Source organism: Carassius carassius, chromosome 17 (assembly GCF_963082965.1).
Source record: "Carassius carassius chromosome 17, fCarCar2.1, whole genome shotgun sequence".
Classification (NCBI taxonomy): Eukaryota; Metazoa; Chordata; class Actinopteri; order Cypriniformes; family Cyprinidae; genus Carassius; species Carassius carassius.
The window spans coordinates 31,355,703-31,378,135 of NC_081771.1; the positions used below are offsets into that span (position 1 = coordinate 31,355,703).

General features: G+C 35.9%; 1 protein-coding gene across 5 annotated transcripts in view; it reads right to left on the reverse strand.

Moving 5' to 3' along the window:
• LOC132090940 (receptor-type tyrosine-protein phosphatase F-like) overlaps positions 1-22,433 on the reverse strand; it is a 219,516-nt gene that overhangs the window by 79,078 nt on the left and 118,005 nt on the right. For 2 of the 5 annotated variants that reach the window (XM_059497708.1, XM_059497710.1), the window contains exons 5-7: positions 17,795-17,983; positions 13,652-13,669; positions 10,690-10,800 (exon numbers count right to left, since the gene is read on the reverse strand). In XM_059497708.1, coding sequence (XP_059353691.1) covers positions 10,690-10,800; positions 13,652-13,669; positions 17,795-17,983 — 318 coding nt within the window. Of the gene's footprint in view, positions 1-2,024; positions 2,037-10,689; positions 10,801-13,651; positions 13,670-17,794; positions 17,984-22,433 lie in introns of all 5 variants that reach the window. The other 3 variants (XM_059497709.1, XM_059497711.1, XM_059497707.1) reach the window with 2 other exon arrangements.

Below are 22,433 nucleotides of genomic sequence, written 5' to 3' on the forward strand. Positions count from 1 at the left end.
GACTACGCTGCACAAAACACCTCCTTAAAACTTGAGAATGCATGCAAGAACACTTCCGTAAACAAGTACATAAAAATACTTCAGACAAACAAAATATCTGGCTAAAATCCTCAAGGGTGTTTTCACACTTCACATGCTTGCCATCTTTTGTGATGAAACCAGTAGATAAATGCAGGTGTAATTCTGTTTTTTAGTTAAAACTTTATTTTTATATAGTGATAGTATACTATTATAGTATTTATTAATATTTTAGATAATTTTTAAAAATCAGTTTCCATTTTAATTTTAGTTAAATATGTTATATATATATATATATATATATATATATATATATTAGGGGTGTAACGGTACGCAAAAATCACGGTTCGGTATGTACCTCGGTTTTAAAGTCACGGTTCGGTTCATTTTCGGTACAGTAGGGGAAAGAAATGCAAACATTAAACTGCAGGTTGTTTATTACTATAAACGTTTTTTAACAATTTCTTTACACTTTTTTAAAATACTTTTTAATAAAATATATATCAAATTAAAAAAGAATAAGAAATAAAATACTGCTGCAAAGTTCTCCACTAAATAAAATACTCTCAGTCTCAAACCAATATCATATAATAAAATATAATGAAAAATATAAATAAATAACTATGATTACAGTGCAGCATTACCAATCCCAGCTTGTAGGTCTGCTCATATTTAAAACATATATATAACTTTTCCAAAGTGTAAAGTGCAGCATGAAGAGTTTCAGTTTTTAGACCTGCTCAGATTTCGTTATTGCGTTGGACCGATCGGAATTAAAAGCAAAGGTCTTTTTAAATGCTGACGGGAGCTGCGTTTGAATTACAATCGTTTTTTTCCTAGTTGTAGTGATGTTCACACTCGCGTGATGCCTTTTGAAAACCTTAGGCCGGTGACACACTGGTATATTGCACCTGTCAAACATTTTGCCGTCAATACTGTTGACGGTGTCCTTTATCAGTAGGCTTTATATTTATGCTCAACATGAAGTATAGATATTGTTGTCGTGAAGACAAGATCCTGGTCTGGCGGCGGTCTCCCTCTATGTCACCTACAGTAGCAGCAGCGCGTCAGGCACGATTCTGGTGTGTAAAGACACAGAAAACGCGAAGCAGCCGTCACGCAACTGACACGCAGCAGAAACGCAGCAGAAACGTCACGCTCACGCCACGCAGCCAGTGTGTCACCGGCCTTAGAATCAGCCATGTACCGAAACGGTCCGGTACGAATACACATACCATTGCACCCCTAATATATATATATATATATATATATATATATATATATATATATATATATATATATTGTCATTTTGTCCTCTGTCCTTTTTTTTCATAGACCTTCATAGGTCAAAACCAAAGGAACAAAACCATATATATAAATGCAAAGTGTCATTACTCTGCTCTAGTTATAAACTGTACTTGTACTGTGGTTCAAAGCCAAATAACATAAAACAAATCAAACTCAGAAGTGTAGACTCAATTATATATAAAAAAGAACCACATGGATTTTTTTGTTAGGACTTTTGCAATTTGCAACTGGTATGAATGAATCTGGCAAAAAAATTAAATAAAAAAATAATAAAAAAATTACTGAAACACTGAACACAGGTTTTCATTAATTTAAAATGTGCACCATAGTTTTGAGTAAAAAAACAAACAAACAAAAAAACCCTTCCCTCGATCTAGGGTTCAGTCTGAGCAATCAAATGTGTGAAAACAGCCTTAAAGATCCCTGAAGTTGCTTTAGGGCTCTTTACACCCCAGACAAAACTACAAATGTCTGCTAACAACAAAACATCCAGAGTTCTGACACATGCAACATGAAGAAAAAGGCCAGGCTGAAATGCGAGGCAGCAGTAGCAGCATGCATGTGGAAGGTGAGGATGTGAGAGATTCAGGTAGAGCAGAGCTCCAGAGAGACTGGCACACAACAGCAGGGGACGCACGCCGCCTCCCGTCCACCGGCCGGCCCTCTGTGTAGGAGGAGAGATAGTGAAAAGAACGCACCTTCCCGCTGGTCTGACAGTGAGGAGTGGATTGATTTTGGATGGCAGGGTGCAATGATGATGGAAGAAGGGAAACAAAAGAGAAGAGAGGAGGAGGAGGAGGAGGAGGAGGAGGAGGAAGACAAGGAGAAACAGAGAGAGTAAAACAGGCAAATATTCCGCTTATCCATTTAAAAGATGTGAGATAAGAACATGGACACAATCACAGCACCAAAACACACTCACACATCCATTATTTACTAGATTTTTTCTTGTATTGTAAATTTTATGACAGATTATGCATCACATACAGGCCAGATATGAAGGTGATGCATTGCAAGCGCATACTGTATTTTCTGAAAAATTAGTTGCACAGGGTCAAAATTGCATTGCTGAGAGAAAAAAGATTTGCATTGGTCACATGTTTACAGTTGCATGCCATTATTACATTTAGAGATAATAAAATATCAGTTAGTGAAAGGTTTACAAACATTATAAACACTATTAACATTAGTGCCATTCATCATAAGCAACATTTATGCTATTTGGACACCAAACCTATAATAACATTTCTTAAATGCATCTCACAATTCACTTTGGAGTATTAGTTTGCAGCCCATTACAAGTGACTTATATTCCAGAAAATACGGTACTCAAACTTGCGTTCTTGCCTTGCTGGGGTGGTAACTAACCTCAGGAACAAATGACTACATAATTACTATAGACTAACCCAAACCCTACCCTACAAGAAAAAATAAAATAAAATTTGAATTAAGAAAAGTACTGAATTTATTAAGTACACCTGTGTGCCTATAAAACTAATGAATTAACCGATAGTATGTCCTTCTGCAATCTCTTTCTGCCTAAACCTTCCAAATATACAGAAGAACACACACTAACACACACACACACACACAGAAGAAGCATGATGCAAGACCCTCAACAGTGCTTGAGGGTCTCGGTGTGATAAGGCACATGAGAATGAGAGTGAACAGACACACAATCTTTCACATGAAAGGATAAGCAATTATGGAATGACCCATCCTATATACAGTACAGTGATAAACATCTACTCACTGCAGTTGAACCCAAAGAAAAAAAAAGAATTAGAGTAAAAGAGAGATGAGCAGGAAATGCACTAAACAAATACACACAGGCCCACACACAGCGTTCAGAAGAGATCTGTTAGAGTACGTGTGTGTTCGTGAAGTTTGAGCACCTGGAGAGAGACTCTGTTAGTCAGACTATAAAGAAGAACAAAAACACATAACAGCATACAGAAACATTCTTATTAGCAGAGCTGGCCGATATATCAAATATTTACACTATACATGCAATATTATTTGGCTGGGAATATAAAATTGGCTTTGCACCTGTTGCTTGAGGTTTAAATGAGCAATATTTTAAAAGCATCACTGATTTAAACCTCTGCATTGAAAACATTGATGGAGTTGTAGGCTTGATTCACTTCAGTGAATCAGTTCTTTTAAACTGTCAATTTCAATGAATTCATTCAAGAATCAAAACATTCATGGATATATGCCTTAAAGACTTTAATTAAAATGTGTATGAAGGGAAATACTATTATGTCTAGCAAACACTGTTACATTTACTGTACTTTAAAGGATAGTTCACTTTCAAATTAAATTTTGATATGTTTTAGCTTACCTCAAGGGCATCCACGATTTAGGTGTCTTTGTTTCCGCAGTAGTTTCCATTTTTATATTTTTAGGTCAAACCGTTCTATATAATGGAGGTCTATGGTCACCACCTCAAAGAGCATACACAGAGGAGTCCAAATTAAACAATTCCCCATCGTAAGTACACATTGATGACCTAAGACATGAAACGAGCAGTTTGTGTAAGAAAACGAACAGTATTTATATAATTTTTACCTCTTATACACAACCACGTCCAAGTGATCTGAGGGCGCGAGTGCTTCCTGGTGTGTGACGTGTGCGCGCGCTCTGGCTTAGTCTGCGCAAGTGATCTCTCACGTGTGTACATCACTCATTGTTTACACAGATTTCGGAAGTGTTACCTTTTACTGTAAAGATCTAAACATATTTAAACATACAGGAAATCACAATGCAAGACGATTTCGATATATCAACAGACAACATTGAATTTTTTTCACAACCATATTTATTTGAACCAGAATACACAGATCAAGTACTCAGGAGCGATTCGCTGCAGCAGCACGTCTTCAAGCCTCAGAGAGACAGAGATCTCTTCAAAATTGGTGGTGTTTAGTAGCAAGTGTTGTGAGATGCCAACAGAAGTGGAGAGCATATGTTGTCATGAATGGAACATAGCAATGCCACAACTACAAGACGACGACGAGGATGCACCCTCAGATCACTTGGACGTGGTTGTGTACAAAAGGTAAAAACGATATAAATACTGTTTGTTTTCTTACACAAACCACTAGTTTCGTGTCTTAGGTCATCAATGTGTACTTACGATGGGGAATTGTTTAATTTGGACTTCTCTGTGCGTGCTCTTTGAGGTGGTAACCATAGACCTCCATTATATGAGTCACAGACAAGAACGGTTTGACCTAAAAATATCAAAATTAAAGCTACTGCGGAAACAAAGACACCTTCATCTTGGATGCCCTTGAGGTAAGCTAAAACATATCAAAATTTAATTTGAAAGTGAACTATCCCTTTAACTACTTTACTATTTATAATTATTAAAATAAATAAGTGAAACTGATTAAATATTTTTCTCATTAATTTCCTGTAAAACAACAACAACAACAACAATAACAACAACAAAAACTTAATTATTATCTTAATTTATTTAACATTCTTCTTTAAAAGACTTCTTTCTTTTGTTTGATTAGAATGATGATTCCTCTGAATTAAAATAAATAAATAAATAAACTAAAATATTGAGATATAGCCTTATATTTGAAGGGTTATATCGTTCAGCTATAAACATTAGTTATAGAATAACAATGCAAGATTAATGCATACACACGGTGAAAAGCCTATAGAGTTCACTTAACCATGAAGTCACATCAATAGTAAATCCTTGAATGGAAAAGCAATAAAAGTACAACATCACCAATGAAAGATTCATGGACTAACAAAATGAGAACATCTCCCCGTCTCATCATACAGCAGATACTCATACATACAGATGCATCTAATATATATATATATATATATATATATATATATATATATATATATATATATATATATATATATATATATATATATATATATATCATGAAAAAGTTCATTTTGTTTGGTAACTCATTTAAATATTCATATATTCTAGATTCATTACATGTAAAGTTAAACATTTCTAAGATTTTTTTTTTTGCTTTAAATTCAATGATTAGATCTTACAGTTCATGAAAGTAAAAAAAAAAAACAGTATCTCAAAATATTAGAATATTTCCTAAGATCAAAAAAACTCCTGAAAAGTTCAAGTTATGTAAAGTTATGTTTAAAGGTATAATCGTTTATGCTCTCAGTACTTGGTCTGGGCTGCTTTAGCACAAACTCCAGTATCAGTAAGGAGTGGCATGAAGCGATCAGCCTGTGGCACTGCTGAGATTCCACATGGGGTATCAGGTCAGGCATGTTGACTGGCCAATCAAGCACAGTAATATCATGGTCAGCAAACCACTTGGAAGTGGTTTTGGTACTGTGGGCAGATGCTTAAGTCCTGCTAGAAAAGGAAATCAGCAACTCCATAAAGCTTGTCAGCAGATGGAAGAATAAAGTGTTCCAAAACCTCCTGGGAGACGGCTGCATTGACTTTGGACTTGTTTAATCACAATGGATTAACACAAGCAGATGACACGGCACCCAAATCATCACTGACTTCAGAAACTTCACACTGAAATTTTGTGTCTGTGCCTCTCAGTCTTAAAATTAAAAATTTTCTTTTAATTGAAAAGATGACTTTGGACCACTTGGCAACATTCCAGTGCTTTTTCTGCTTTGTCAAGGTAAGATGCTTCTGACGTTGCTTCTGTTTTAGAAGTGGTTTGGCAGCACTTTTCTTGATGACGTCTGAGTGTGGTGAATCTTGATGCACTGACTCCAGCTTCAGTCCACTCCTTGTGAAGCTCTCCCAAGTGTTTGAATCGGCTTTGCTTGACAGTATTCTCAAGCTTGCGTTCATCCCTGTTGCTTGTGCAACTTTTCCTACCCAATTTTTCCTTCCAGTCAACTTTGCATTTAATATGATTTGATACAGCACTCTGTGAACAGCCAGCCCTTTGAGTAAAGATCTTCTGTGACTTACCCTCTTTGTGGAGGGCATCATTGTTTTCTGGACCATTGCCAAATTAGCATTCTTCCCCATTATTGTGGTTTCGAAGAACAAGAGAATAAGGACACTTCTGAATTTGAAGTGAATAAAAATTAATTAAATAAATTAAATAAAAGGCCTTTCTTTGAAAAGCAATGGACGTTTAATGAAACTCAAATTTAAATATTCTAATATTTTGAGATAGTGGATTTTTGACTTTCATGAGCTGTAAGCTCTAATAATGAAAATTAAAACAAAACAAAAAAAAATTGTGAAATATTTTACTTTACATGTTACGAATGTAGAATATAAGAAAGTTTGTTTCTAAAAATAATAATAATAAAAAAAATCGCAATATAAATTTTTTTGTAAGATGCACCTATATATATTATGTCCTGAGAGTGTGCGTAGTCTGTGTAAAGATCAAAGGAGAGATCTCTGGAGAGAATTCATATGATATGATCTACACGATGCATCATTTATATGAGTTTCCCTCTGATTGGTTGAAAGCTCGAGGAAGAACACCAAGATAATTTATGGACATAGATTTGTGTCTAGTTCTCATTTCCTCTGTTCAAACATACACGAATGCATTATTCAAAACACATTATCAAAGAACAGCGCATCACCATGTTTGAAGGTCTGAATTTGAAGTCTCCTTTATGCACTTGCCAGTCAAAAGTGGCTGTTAAATAAAAGGCTTTTCTTTGAAACAAGGCTTCAGTGGTCTCTATATCTGCTGTAATAGATCCCGACATTAATGAGGGAATTTCCTCAACCGGATTCTCCATTCTAGCCTACAAGTCTCAACACTGTCCTTTTCTTGATGCCCTGGCAACACTTTTGCCATTTCCACCAGCCTTCATGATCAGCAGCATTAGTGGGCATTTTATCTCGTTTGCTGCTCTTTACTATTTTAAATATATTCGGCACTTGTTCCTCAAATCCATTTACAGTGCTAATCAAAGGTTTCTAGCACCAAAACCTTTATTTAAGGGGGACCTATTATGCAAAATTCACTTTCACATGTTACTTAGAAATAAATGTGTGTTGGCAGAGTGTGTGAACAGCCACCCCATAATGATAAAAATCCACTCACTCCTTTTTTTTAATCCCAGTAAGTAAAAAGCTGTGTCTCTCAACTACCTGTTTTCAGAATTGCTGCTAATGTGACGTCACATTAGCCACAGGCCCCGCCCACGAAAGTTGACAAACACTGCCGTTTATACATTGAACTGCCCTTAGCGAGTTCATAGCGAGTTGAACACAGTCCAACATTGCTGCACTGACGAGAATGTCTCCCAAGCGCTTTAGGTGTTCTTTAGCTGGATGTATACTGAACAAAATTATAAATGCAACACATTTGTTTTTGCTCCCATTTTTCATGAGTTTAACTTAAAGATCTAAGGCTTTTTCTATGTACACAAAAGGCCTATTTCTCTCAAATATTGTTCACAAATCTGTCTATATCTGTGTTAGTGAGCACTTCTCCTTTGCAGAGATAATCCATCCACGTCACAGGTGTGGCATATCAAGATGCTGATTAGACAGCATGATTAGTGCACAGGTGTGCCTTAGGCTGGCCACAATAAAAGGCCAATCTAAAATGTGCAGTTTTACTGTATTGGGGGATCTGAAAATCAGTCAGTATCTGGTGTGACCACCATTTGCCTCACGCAGTGCAACACATCTTCGCATAGAGTTGCTCAGGTTGTTGACTGGTTGTTGACTCCTCTTCAGTGGCTGTGTAAAGTTGCTGGATATTGGCCGGAACTGGAACACGCTGTTGTATACGGCGATTCTCAATGGGTGACATGTCCGGTGAGTTTGCTGGCCATGCAAGAATTGGGATGTTTTCAGCTTCCATGAATTGTGTACAGATCCTTGCAACATGGGGCCGTGCATTATCATGCTGCAACATGAGGTGGATGAATGGCACAATGGGCCTCAGGATCTCATCACGGTATCTCTGTGCATTCAAAATGCCATTAATAAAATGCACCTGTGTTCGTTGTCCATAACATACACCTGCCCATACCATAACCCCACCGCCACCATGGGCCACTTGATCCACAACGTTGACATCAGCAAACTGCTCACCCACACGACACCATACACGCTTTCTGCCATCTGCCCTGTACAGTGAAAACCGGGATTCATCCATGAAGAGAACGCCTCTCCAAAGTGCAACACGCCATCGAATGTGAGCATTTGCCCACTCCAGCCTGTTATGACGTCGAGCTGCAGTCAGGTTGAGAACTCAATGAGGACGACGAGAATGCAGATGAGCTTCCCTGAGACGGTTTCTGACAATTTGTGCAGAAATTCTTTGGTTATGCAAACCGATTGTTGCAGCAGCTGTCCGGGTGGCTGATCTCAGACGAAGGTGAAGATGCTGGATGTGGAGGTCCTGGGCTGGTGTGGTTACACGTGGTCTGCGGTTGTGAGGCCAGATGGATGTACTGCCAAATTCTCTGAAACGCCTTTGAAGATGGCTTATGGTAGAGAAATTAACATTCAATTCACAGCAACAGCTCTTGTGGACATTCCTGGAGTCAGCATGCCAATTGCATGCTCCCTCAAAACTAGCGACATCTGTGGCATTGTGCTGTGTGATAAAACTACACATTTTAGAGTTGCCTTTTATTGTGGCCAGCCTAAGGCACACCTGTGCAATAATCATGCTGTCTAATCAGCATCTTGATATGCCACACCTGAGAGGTGGATGGATTTGCCGAGGGCAAAGGAGAAGTGCTCACTAACACAGATTTAGACAGATTTGTGAACAATATTTGAGAGAAATAGGCTTTTTGTGTACACAAAGAAAGTCTTAGATCTTTGAGTTCAGCTCATGAAAAATGGGGGCAAAAACGAAAGTATTGCCTTTATAATTTTGTTCGGTGTATGAATCCACATAGCTCTCTCATTAACACCGGACTGCTTTGTGAATGAGGGTCAGTATAAAGCAGTTTTTGCACAAAAGTTTCTCCTGAAGGATGGAGCAGTGCCAACTGTTCGGGATCCAGCTACATCTCCGGAAGAAGAAAGTATCATGGGTTAGTTTTCCAAATTGCCTTTCTGAAAGACCTTCTTGGCACTCTTAAAGGCTAATGTTGCTAAAGCTACCACTGTATGTCTGTTTTAACAGATGCTGCCTTCACGTGCTACGTAGCAGAATGATCATGAATAGGAAAGTGGGAGTTAAATCTGCATATGAAAGCAATGTGATGTCAACCGCTGGAATTAGTCGAGCTCATAATCACAAGTGGTGCTTATAAAGTTTGTAATAGCATACGATGGTACCATGAGTTATTTTTTATGGTGCCGTGCTCCTGTCTGTGTAATTAATAAAGTGCATTTTTTATGCACATTACAATCAGATGACTGACTTTTAAACCGAGTGCGTTTTCTGTAAAGATAACTGTACTAACAGTGGTGTGTTTATTTGCAAACATAATAGGTCCCCTTTAATATTTTCAACCTCTCTCTGACTTCATTAATTAAATAGGCTACTGTTATTACTGTACCTTTAAGACTTTTAAGATGTAAATTCTGGTGAAAGGCTGACCTGTTCACAACAAGCAACTAATGCAATGCAAACTTTAAACAACATTAAACTTGAATCTAAAAGCTTTTAAAAAGTATATCAGTTGTACAGGTAAAGTTGTAATTTCACAGTAAATAAGTTGGGAAGTTTGACTAACATAAGTGAATTAGTTCTTTCAAATTGTTAATTTCAAATAACTGAATCAAGATTTAACAATCCACTTATTCAAAGGTTTGTTTGCTAAAAATTTTCACTTTAGTGGCAATATATGATCTATAATAAAATAAATCTGTAAAATACATATATTACCTTAAAATACAAGTTGGATAAAAAAAGTAATTTATAAGGTGTATAATACTTTTCGCTACAAGTATTGTACAGTAAAATGATATGTTTGTCTTGTTAAATCTACATAATGATCACTATATATATATATATATATATATATATATATATATATATATATATATAACTTTATATAGTAATGTATACATTTTAAGTGTTTACTTAAATTTTTTTATTTATAAGTTAAATTTAACAAGTTCTACTGTGGTAGAAATGTGTGGTAAATATGATACAAAGAAGTAAATATGTTTAGGCAAATACTGTTAACTATGCATTACTATTTATAAAAAAAATTAAAACAAAATAAAATATACACCAAATAAATATTCATTTATTATTCATCAAAATTAGAAAACAATGGAGCAGTTCTCTGCTGCAGACCTGTCTTAAGACAAATGGGTGATTAAAGAGAAATGTGAGCTTTTGCGTGACAGGTCCTGTTCTGGCTGTGGTAAAGCCTGTATGGAAAGCAGATCAAGGTGAAACGGGGTGGGGTTTTAGATTTGGTTGCAGATCTTACCTCTGACGTAGAGGTTGGCAGGAGCGGAGTAGCGTGTTCCTGCGCTGTTCACCGCCACACACTCATACTTGCCCTGGTCCGATTCCTCGCTGTTCTCAATCTGCAGAGCCCCTGCAAACACAACACACACAATCACAAAAGCTCTCTCACACACTCACAAACAATCTCAACCTCCGTCGTTTTAAACGAGGGCGGCCTGAGGAAAAGAAAATAATTTTCTGCCTAAACAACAAATACAAACTGACTAACACTCAGCTGGCTGGCATATGACCTTTCTCGTCTCTCTAAACACACACACACACAAAAAGAAAAGAGCAACATATTTCACTCCATAATTCAATAAATCTAAAGCAAACTGAGTTATTTATTCAAAGTGGCAAATAAAAAGACCTGCAGGCTATGCCAGCTATATAAACGTCACTGCACATAAGCTCTGCTATTCTGCGAGCCGAGACAAAGACGTGCTCTTAGAGAATGAATCTATCAAGACATAATACAGCTGCTGCAACTACTGTCAATACATCCTCAACGCATCCACTGACGAGAAATCCTGCAAAAAAAAGCAAATCCAGGTGAACTAAAACTAAAAGGATGTTTTTTTCTGACTGCAATATGTTAAAGTTTTTGAAGTTTATTATCTCCGTCTTTTCACTGTCACTTACCTAGATTTGGCCTTCTGTTGATAACACACATAAATTAACACAAAAAGTTCATACACATTTTGTTTTGACAAAAGTCATTAGCTCATTAGGTGTTTTATTATGGCAGTGCTGTTTGTTTGCGTGATGTGACATACATCATGCAATCTGTGGATGATGGAAGCACACTGAGAGAACTAAAAATGTTGTCAATGTGTATTTCAGAAGTGTTCCTGAAATGCATTATGGGATGGATTTGAACGTGTGCATTTGAGTGTATGAGACCTGAGCATTAACCTCGCTCCATGAGTCGATTACTCAGAAGAATGACTCTTTAAAACACTTACAGCACACATAAACACAAACACAAACACACTCATATGAGATCTGTTCCAAACACATGTGAACTGTAAAAGCATCTATTTAAAGATCCAGGATTATTATCTTTAACTAAAACTCAAGCTATAAATAAAGTCAATACTTAAAATAAAACCTTGAATACTTTGAAATAAACATTACCTGAAGTAAAAAAAATAAATAATAATAAATAAATTAAATAAAATAAATTATAAATAAATAAGTAATAAAAATAAGTAACTAAAACTAAAACTTAATGGAAACTATAAAGACATACTATATAATAAAAATAATAAAAATGTAAATACTAAAACTTCTAATTTAAATTATTATGTAAACAGTAAATATAAAAATAAATACTAATTCAAAATTATGATACTAAATATATAATTCTAAAATAACACTGGGATCAACGTGTAGCTTAAATACAGTGCAAATTGCTTTGGATAAAAGTTTTTGAAAAATGCATAAATCTAAAAGTAAACACCACCAGTTATTTAAAACTACTGTTCCCATCATCCTCTGTGTAAGCATAATAAAATACACAGATAAAGCATAAATCACACTTAATGCATGTGTTTTGCTCTTTATTTAGTTGAACTAGTGGTAAAAAGTATTCCTGTGTGATAAAAAGCTATTTTACAAATTTCAAACTTACAGTATCTTCCTTCCTTATTGATTCTTTAAAGTGATTTTAGATTTTGGTCAAAATTAGGTATCTTTTTAATTTTGCTGTTTGCAATGGCTTTTTGATACAGTACTTTCAAATGCAGCTCAGCAGCGTTTGGAACAGATCAACTGTCTCTTCTTCTCTAGTCATCAGGAAAGCCAGCTTTTCTTTCTATCATCTGAAGCGCAAGTGTCAGACTGATGTTGAAGGATGCTGTTCTGCCCTCTCTCAGTCTCAGCTCACTTTTTCCGCCCTGACGTTCCCTCTGAAGAGACCGACTCATAGTTACAGTCAGATCTTGCAATTCTTTCCTTCTACATCAGTCCTGTCATATCAGCAGTGAGCTTTCTATCCCTCAGTTTGGCTGTTCTGGACTCTTCAGCTAAATGCCTGGAGATGAGAAGCATTCGTTGAATACAAACTTACATAATGACATTATATTTTTTGGCTGCGGGGAATAAGATGTTTTCCAGGTATCTCACAATTTCCGAAGCCACATAGTGGCTCTGCTCAGTTATTGATCGGACAGATCGTCAATCATCTGGCCAGTAAGTAAAGGTCAGTTGAGCGGAAAATGACACTTAAGGACATTCCCCAAATTCTTACTGTTATGTATCCAGACATTTTACTTTTGCATTTTTTAAAACTACTGCCATTCTCGATGATACTCAAAATAACATTTTATAAAGATTAATATTATACTATAATATAGCACAGATAAAAGTAAATGAATATCAATACATTAAGTATAAATTATATATATATATATATATATATATATATATATATAGTAAAATACAAGTGACTATTGCTATTAAGCATTCACACAAGGTAATAAATTAAAAATAATTTATAATGTAACTCAAATTGAATAAGTATAAAAGTTGTATAAATATAATAATTAAAAAATTTAAAAAACAGATTTTTTAAATATATATATCAATTTAATTTATGCTAAATGTCATTTCAGATATTGTGGCGAATATTACGGATGTGTTTATGGCAGGTTTTGTGAAATCCATCAAAAATGTTATTCAGATGCATCTTTGTTTTGACTTTTGTTTAGTATAGTGATGTATTATTTTCAGTAAGACTGAATCAGATGTTTATTAGTGAGACAGACGAGCAGAGGTTCATGCACAGAGACGAGGCCGGATCGAAGACAAGAGGAAGACAAAGATAAAGACTCCAGAATGAGAGAGAAGGTGGGGACAGGGTGATGGAGGGGGACACTTGGGGGTGAGAGAGGAATCGAAAGATGACGCATTTGGATATTTTCTGTTTTCAGCATTCTTACCTCTGATTGGTGTACCACCTGGTGAGGTAATATGAATGCAAATAAGATTAAAGAGAACTGTTAGTGTGAAAGTGAGAGGAGAGAGAGAGAGAGAGAGAGAGAGAATAGGAGAGTAAGATGAACAGCAGAAATAGATTTCTTATTTAAGAAGCGGCATGTACAATCTTCCCTAGAAGACTTTTGGCTCTTCTGTTCTTAGTGTGTGTTAATTCACATTATGTAGCTTACATCGCTGCTTCAGGCCAGAAACATACTCTATGCAAGTGTGCATGGTCCTGCTGTGCATAAATGATGTTCTCTGGTACTCCAGAGAATTACTGTGCTAAATGGCTGCGCAATCAAAATATATTTGTTATTATTCAGGTAGCTGGTTATAAACACGCTATAAATTTAATTAATCTGAACTAAATTGCACAGCAAAACATGACAGTGGTGGACCTGAAAAAGAAAACAGTGCTATCTGCAATAATGTCCCTTGTACTTAAGTCTCTGAGTTCACGTACTTGAGTAGAGTATATGTTAGCCTTTAAATGACTCATTCTTGTGAGCCAGTAATAATTTCATCCCTCTCTGCACAAGGGTCTTCTGCTATTTTTAGAGTGGTGCACATTCTACATCCAGCACAACTTTGGCCTTTGGATCAGACCACAGCTGTGCTAAATAAATACAGTTGTCTGATGCAACACAGAAGAAAACCTTTTTGTGCAAAGTGATAGTTCAATCTCATTGCATTGACCGACCCTTGAGTCTTATTACTTTCAAAAGAGACTTGTTTAACTTTGGAAAAAGCTTCAGATACTTGCCATTTTGTTGTTTGTCTGGGTTTTTCTTCTGACTAAAATCGTAAAATAATTACGATTTACAAGCCTGTAGTAAATTCCTAGGAGTGCTTTTTTTCAAAGATCCTTTGCAACATATCAACATGTGAAGATGCTTTAGAATTGAATCAAAAAGAGTCCATATGGAGTCCATATGTTGACTATGATGCAGATTCATGTCAATCTGGATCATAAGTCAACACTCCACCATGTGAAAACAGTGCGGATTTGGGAAGGGGGTCAGAGACATGAGGAAGCCCCTGTAAACTGTGTGGATTGTGGTCCATCAGCAGTTTACAGAGAGCCTGGCGTACACAGGGACCCTCAGAAAGCCCAGGATGTCCAGTACAGGACAGGATTGAGGACTTTAAGGTGAGTCTGCAGTGTAGCACGAGCATAATGAAAAATAGTAAGACTTTACTATATCTTCACTATGGCTAGAGGGAGAAAACGTGAGTATGTGTTAATTTTTGCAGTTGGTAGTAAGAGTTCTCCATTCGCCGGCAGTCGAGAGACAGTCACTATTAATCCTTGCTGCATTTAAGATGTTAAACAGCAGCTAAGCTGGACATCCATTATCTTACTGAGGGGAAATCAATAATCAGCCCGACACATCTCTGTTCATAAAGATCTGCACACCAATCATCATAAATCACCTCGGCCTGAGAGCTTACTGTGGCGTAGTGGGTAAAAATCGGTAATGCATATCTATCATCTGTCAGACAAAAATGTTTTGATTGTTTATAAAAGTAATTGCAAACCTCAAGAAACTGCTTGATTTGAGGCATCATTCATGACCGTAGCACAAATGTTAAGTGAAGAAATTAAAAAAAACATCAAACTCTGTTAATCACCTGATAAAGTAATTGTAACAATGGCTGAAAAAGCAATATAGTTTAGCACAACTATCATATCACTATAATTATGTAAATATATAATCTGATGAGCTGTGTGTTTTAAAGTGAAATTGCATTAAATGCTGCTCCACACAAACTACATTTCCGTAAGCGCTGTAAAGTTTGAATCATTTATAACATGCATTTAAAAATGCAACATGTGCCAAAAATCTGTTTTGTAATGAGAATGGTTCATAAATCAGGTGTCAACAAAATTTCAAAAGAGAATCTTACCTGTGGTTTCCATAAATAACTCTATGGTTAACGTTAAAAAGCAAAGAAAACTTGTTCTGACTGTTTTTTTCTTCTTCTTCTTTTAGTTTTAGTCCCAGATTATTAACATTGCAAATATAGAAGTTTGTGATGCTGTATTTACTGAATTTACATAGTTTAAAAAACACTGTGTTATATTACATTGCCATTAAATTACAGAAAACAGGGTTTTTCTAATACAGCTACGGTACTGATGGGAAATTTAACACCGTTCTCTCTTCTGACCACCGTATTAAATCTCTTGATATTTTATTTCTCTGTTGGAAAGTAATAGAAACGCTACTGTGGCTTTTTCAATTTGCTACTGGAGCACAATGTGAAAAGGGTCCACAGTATTACACTTGAATATCTGAAAGGCCTTTGGCTCATGTGTGTAGGAAGCTTGAATCCTGACGTAGATTATTGTTTGTGTTTACATTGAGAGAAGCAGGATTACATTTCCCATCTCTCTTTATCAGGTTCAGTCTAACTGTCTGCGTATCACCCAGCCTGCATTGTAAACAGATTGTTGATTGATGTCCTGGGCAGAATCACCTGCTTTGGCGAGGCTGGTGGTAATTGCTCATGCACAATGACATGCTCCAGTGAGATTAAGGTTCTCTTTGAAGCGGGAGGTATGAATCATGAGTGCTTTTCCTATTTGTTCATAGGCGTTCTGTAAAGGTCACGAATTGAAAAATTGTTTCATTAGCTTTCGTTAATGGAAAAAGGCCTTTGCACTAATGGCTGGAGAGCAAAGCTAATCTCAGGATCAAATAATGGACTGTATCCAAACAAATAAATTATGTGATTGTCTGGTAGCTGCAAGATGGATTGGCCGACAGGGAATAATTTGACAAATACGGAGCTGTTTGAAGATTGATGCAGGAAATGATTGTTGACAAAGGCAGACGATTCTAATCAAAACAAATCACTGTGCTGTCATGTTAATCATGTTTGTGTGTCCTAACCGGAGGGTTATGTGAATAATAACTACCAGCCACTCTGTCTTCCTGTTTGTTTCCGTTTACTTTAAGACATGAAATGAAACCGAAGGCTCATTTGGAACTGGAATGTCACTTGTTGTACTGCACCACAATTCCAGAAGTGAAAAATCCATTTATTCCCTCCATAGAGATTTAGCGACTGTAAAACAAGCATGTGATAATCAAAGAGGTTAAAAGTATGCTGCATTTATTTGACCATAAAACAGTAATAGTATTACAATTTAAAATAACTGTTTCCCATAGTAATGTATTTCAAAATATTATTTATTAATGTAATGCAAAGCTAAATTTTTTGCAGACATTACTCCAGTCTTTTATTTATTATTATCAATGTCAAAAACAGTTATGCTTCCCTATATTTTTGTGAAAACTCTAATACAATTTTTTTTTTTTTTTTTTAGAAGAACCAGATTAATTTAAAATAGAAATCTTGTTTGCACTTTATTTTAAAGTATGTGTACTTCCATGTACTTACAGTGTACTTACCTAAGAAAGTACTGGTAATATAAGATAACTACATGGGATAGGGTTAGGTTTAGTAGTAGGTTCATGGTTAGTACCTAGTTTGTACCTAGTTATTGTAATTAGTAAAATAAGAACATAGTATGTACATGAGTAAAAGGACAGTAAAATAAAGTGCTACCGGAATCTTCTATAACATTATAAATCTCTTTACTGTCACTTTTGAACAATTTAATAAATACTATCTGAATAAAAGTATCTTACAGACCTTAAACATTTGAACACTAGTACGCAGGCAATAATTTTGTTTTATACCGTCATTTCCGATTCCTATCGTTTCCTCATGAAATAAGCACACAGTCTTGCACCGTTGCCTTTTTTTAAATGTTCAAATACTTTCAAACGCTTTGAATCAATGTTGCAATGCGATTCATCTTTGAGCTGGTTTGGTTCAAGCCTTAGAACTCTTTATTGAAGAATTTTCAGAAATCCTTACGGATAGAATGAATGGGAAAAAAATCTTAAGGAAAAAAGTCGTTACTCACTACTGTGCTCTATTGTCTTTGTCATTGAGGTTAAAATAAGAGGAGGTTAGAAAAAAATATAAAAAATCCCGTTCAGCAGATAACGCCGGCTTTAATGTTCACAATCAGCCTCTTTATTCTTTAAGAGTTTTTGCCTTCTGTGTGTTTACAAAGTTCTTTTTACCTGAACGGAGCTGCTTGATTCGTCCATCGCTGCTGTTAATGTCGACAGGCAGGAAGTCTTTGAACCAGGAGATCTCCGGGTCAGGGTTCCCGCTGGCGGCACAGAGCATGGTAGCAGTGCGTGTTCGCTCCACAACCTTCAGCTGCGGTCCCATGTCTATGGTGGGGAAGCCGTGAGGGATCTGGTCCTCTGGAAAACACATACACACAAAACCACAAAGAGAGAGGTGTCAGTGCACATGATTGAATTTCACGATAACCTGTGCTTTTTTGGTAAGAAGAAAAAGCGCCGCGGCTCATTTTACTAAAGCACAGCTCTTGAAAATGTTCGTCCGCAGGACCACCCGGGGCGATCGGACTGTAGCAGCTGAAATGCATGACTGTAAGACACAGAGGTGGAATAGAGATCAGGGTGTGAAATCCACTGCTAATGTAAATACAGGTGGGCCGAGGCGTGACTAATCCGGCCGTGGTGTTTCTGGTCATGGATATATGAGGGTGAGAGGGGTGATTTCCCTCCGGCTGTAGTGACACCTCACAGAATGGCTGGCTCCGTCTGACTCACAATTTCACTACAGGAAGTCTAATATTGGCATTCCTAAATAAGGGGTACCAAATGCTGCTGAAATGCAAAGGTACAATTACATGTTGTGTCCACATGTCTCTTTTGCACTCTAGAGGGAAAGCTCTCACTCTTTCTGACCCCATTTGCACCTGCTGTTATTCATCATGCATCGCAAATGCATTTCATGCATTTTCACAGGGTTGCTGTTTGCATGTCTATGTACATCCCATACACATAGTATGCTGTCAGTCATACAAAAAATATTCTGTTAAAGGGATTTTTCACCCCAAAATTTTACCCCTACAAACCTCTTGTATGACGGTCAGTGGGGCCAATTGTTGTTGTAGACCCCAAGGTTTTTTACAAATATCTTTAGTGTTACACAAATAAATATTGTTCAGACAACATGTGAGTTACAGTATATTTATTTTTGGGGGTCTTTTATCTAACACTCAAAGATTTGGGGTCAGTAAGATGTTTCTTGTGTTCATTAAGGCAGCATTTATTTCATCCAAAATACGATAAACACAGTGATATTATGAAATATTTTTACAATTTAAAATAACTGTTTTCTATTTAAATATATTGTAAAGTGTAATTTATTCATGTGATGCGCAGCTGTATTTTCAGCATCATTACTCCAGTTTTCAGTGTCACATGATCTTTCAGAAATCATTCTAATTTGCTGATTTGCTGCTCAAGAAAAAAAAAAAATCAGATTATCATCAATGTTGAAAACAGCTGTGATGCTTAATATTTTTAAGGAAATGTGATACATTTATTTTTCAAGCTTCTTTGGTGAACAGAAAGAAAAAAAGTAAAAAAAGAACAGCATTTCGATCAGATCACAATGTGTCTTTAAGACTTTATTTACACTTGCGTTCAGCACTGTCCACTTGTGATTTCAATTATTCGAGATGGATGTCATTAAAAGATGTAAACTTGGTCTATGAGGTAGAGAGCTCTGTTTCTCTGATATGTGGTTAAGAGGTAAGTGAAGGGAACAGCGCAGAACTGTACATAATGTGTTGTGAGTGTTTCCATGTGTGTTTGAAATAGGAAATGAGGAGTGGATGAGCACAGAGAGAAAGCAAACCGCATCCAGCGGTCTCCACACTCTCACTGCTAGAAGATAATGGAGGATAAAACAACTTTATGCAAATCAGCATCATTAAGAACAGCAGGTGCATACAGGAAACACATGGGACTAAATGCTCTAACTGTTCTCTGTGCATACACTAATTGAGCTTTACCAACACACAAGGGCTGGACAATTATTAGAGATAACATCGAAACCCTGATATGGCATAGTGTGGTTATTAAAAACTGTTTTAATATGAAATTGAATTAATAACGTGCCATATAAACTCAACATCCTGGGAGCTGTCCTGAGTTTGAATTGCTTTCCCACTGTATGCAATGTGGATCTTGGTTTATTTTTCATTTGATTCACTTTTGCATTGTGTAAAAAGTGTGAAAACTAATAAAGAGTGAAACTCTTTCTACCGACAGCAGAACATGGATATATCCTTACAAAATACATTTTCATTTGAAATGCAAAATTGTTCAAGATCTTGTTTTTTTTTTTAAATCCTTCGTACCTTAATGTTTCTAGTTCTAAGCATGAATCTAATTAAAATGTATTATATTATACAATATAATATTTTATCACTTTTATATAATATTATCTATTTACATAATATATAATAGTATATTACAATAATAATAATATTATACTATAATATGTTTAAAACACTTAAAATATCCACTGTTTCAAGGGTGAAAATTACATTTTGATTTTTAGTGTTTTTTTTTCCTATTATGATTTGAAAGAAAGAAAAAAGAAGAAAGAAAGACAAATAAATAAATAAATCCAAATTATGACTAATAAATAAATAAATATATAAATAAACTAACAAATGGTGGTTCAAATCCCAATCATAAATAAATAAACGATTCAATCATTTAATCAAGCAGTCAAACAAATTTTCCCCAAACCATGCAGCCAAAGACCTCACATTCCATTCTGGCAGTGAAACAGTTAAACACTGTTTATGGGTATTCCACCGCAAACACAATGATGAAACCAGACTCCTCCGTGGTTAAATTACACTGTCAACTGAAGCACTAAAGTTTAGTTTTCTCACAGGAAGGTTCTTTTATGCTACACTACAGCTGAAGAGTTTCTCTGGGAGACAATAGAGGTAGAATTTGGGAAAGCCTTCATAAAGAGCTTAGCATGAGCCCTGCAACGAGAGAATATGCCCAAATGGAGGGTGCGCGGTCTGTCTCTTGATGTGTGAGAACGTGCACCAGAGGAACACTTCGTCCTGCTGGAGGAGCTGCCTTTGTTTGTGTTTGTTTTCTTTTGGGAAGATGCATTATAGGAAGGACTAAGTACAAGGACTCGGGTCACAGCAGGGTCACAATTATGCACCACAGGCCTTTGTGTGACACGCAGGTCTGGTAATAGACCCCAGTGGGAATGAACCAACAGCAGCTGCAGCAAGATACACACACCTTCATGTTCTGAAGGAATCGTCCATTCCAGGTCACTGCCAAAGGGGAAGGAAGGTTTGAGACAGATACTATTGTATCATGCTGGTTCGGAAAAAAAACCCACAATCACAGTTTCTCCTTGGCAGCAATGAGACTAAATGAAGCAAATAAAGACTTTTGAATAGTCTTCTGCTTTTAATGGTGAACAGTAAAGTGTTTATATTGTTTATTAAAATCATACATTTTTCATACATATACATTTTTATTAATTGAAATAAAGCTGAAATAACATAACATATACGTATTAGATTAGAGATTATGAGAAACCTAAAAATTAAATAAACAAATAAATGCATTCTTAGCATTATATGTTATTTTAGAAATGTTAAAATACGTTGAAGTACTAAAATGACCAAACTGACTAAAATGAAAAGCTAAATAAATATTTACATAAAAATGTCACAAAAATTGTATAAAAATAATAAAAATGACAACGCATATAATAAAATGACTAACCTAAACTAAAATTTAAATTAATTTTAAAATTAGAACTGAAAATACATCAGATAAAATATAAATATTAATATCAAAATACAAATAAAAACTATCATAGTATAGAAAAATAAAATAATATTGGTAACCAAAACTCTGAGATCTCAATATGAGTGCAAACATTTCTGATCAAATTCTCCCTCAAACTATTTTAAACAACATCAAGCTTATATATATAACTATATATATATATATATATATATATAACTATATATATATATATATATATATATATATATATGTGAGTGCTGTTTGTCTATTCAAAACCCAATGCTATAATGCCAGGGCATTCTGGTTGGTTGCCAGGTCCTTACTCAGGTGTCCTCAGTGTTATGAGGTTGCTAGGGTGTTGTGGTTGGATGCTTAATGCCCCAATTCAACGCCCCGAGTCTTTGACATCCTGGTCCCCTAGATAAGGCTCAGGTCTCTCCTTTAGTGTCAATCTGTTTTTGTTTTTTGCTGCCTTAGCAAGCAACACTAAAAATAAAGAAGTTTCATGCCCCGCAGCAATGCAAATGCACAGGCTTTGCCAACAACATCGTCCAAAGTGCTTTAAAAACTAAGCACACTGAAAAACTGAACAGAAGCCAGGCTTTGAATATGGGATTCACACATCAGTTTGAGTTTATTTAGTGGCAAAAACACTAAACGTCATGCTCTCAGGAGACTTTCGTATCAAACCTGAACACTTGTTTCAAGGCCTTTGTTCAATCTGACGGCTGAAGAAAACATAACACACCTCAGTTTGTGTGCTAGAAAAGAATAATAATAAAGGAAATCCCTTGTTAATTCTCCAATAACAGGATGACACAAATAGTCACGGCGACAATGCCGCACATTTTTGACCGGCTCACAGCAATGACACCAGCAGTCATTTTCCCACAGTCATTTAACACTCAGATATTTAATTAAAGCATGCAATGAGCTGGAAACAGAATTCAGACTGGCTCACCTCTGACAAATTAGTCGGGGGAAATATTGTGTCACATTACGTGACCCAAACGGTGCTGCGATTACTTGCTGG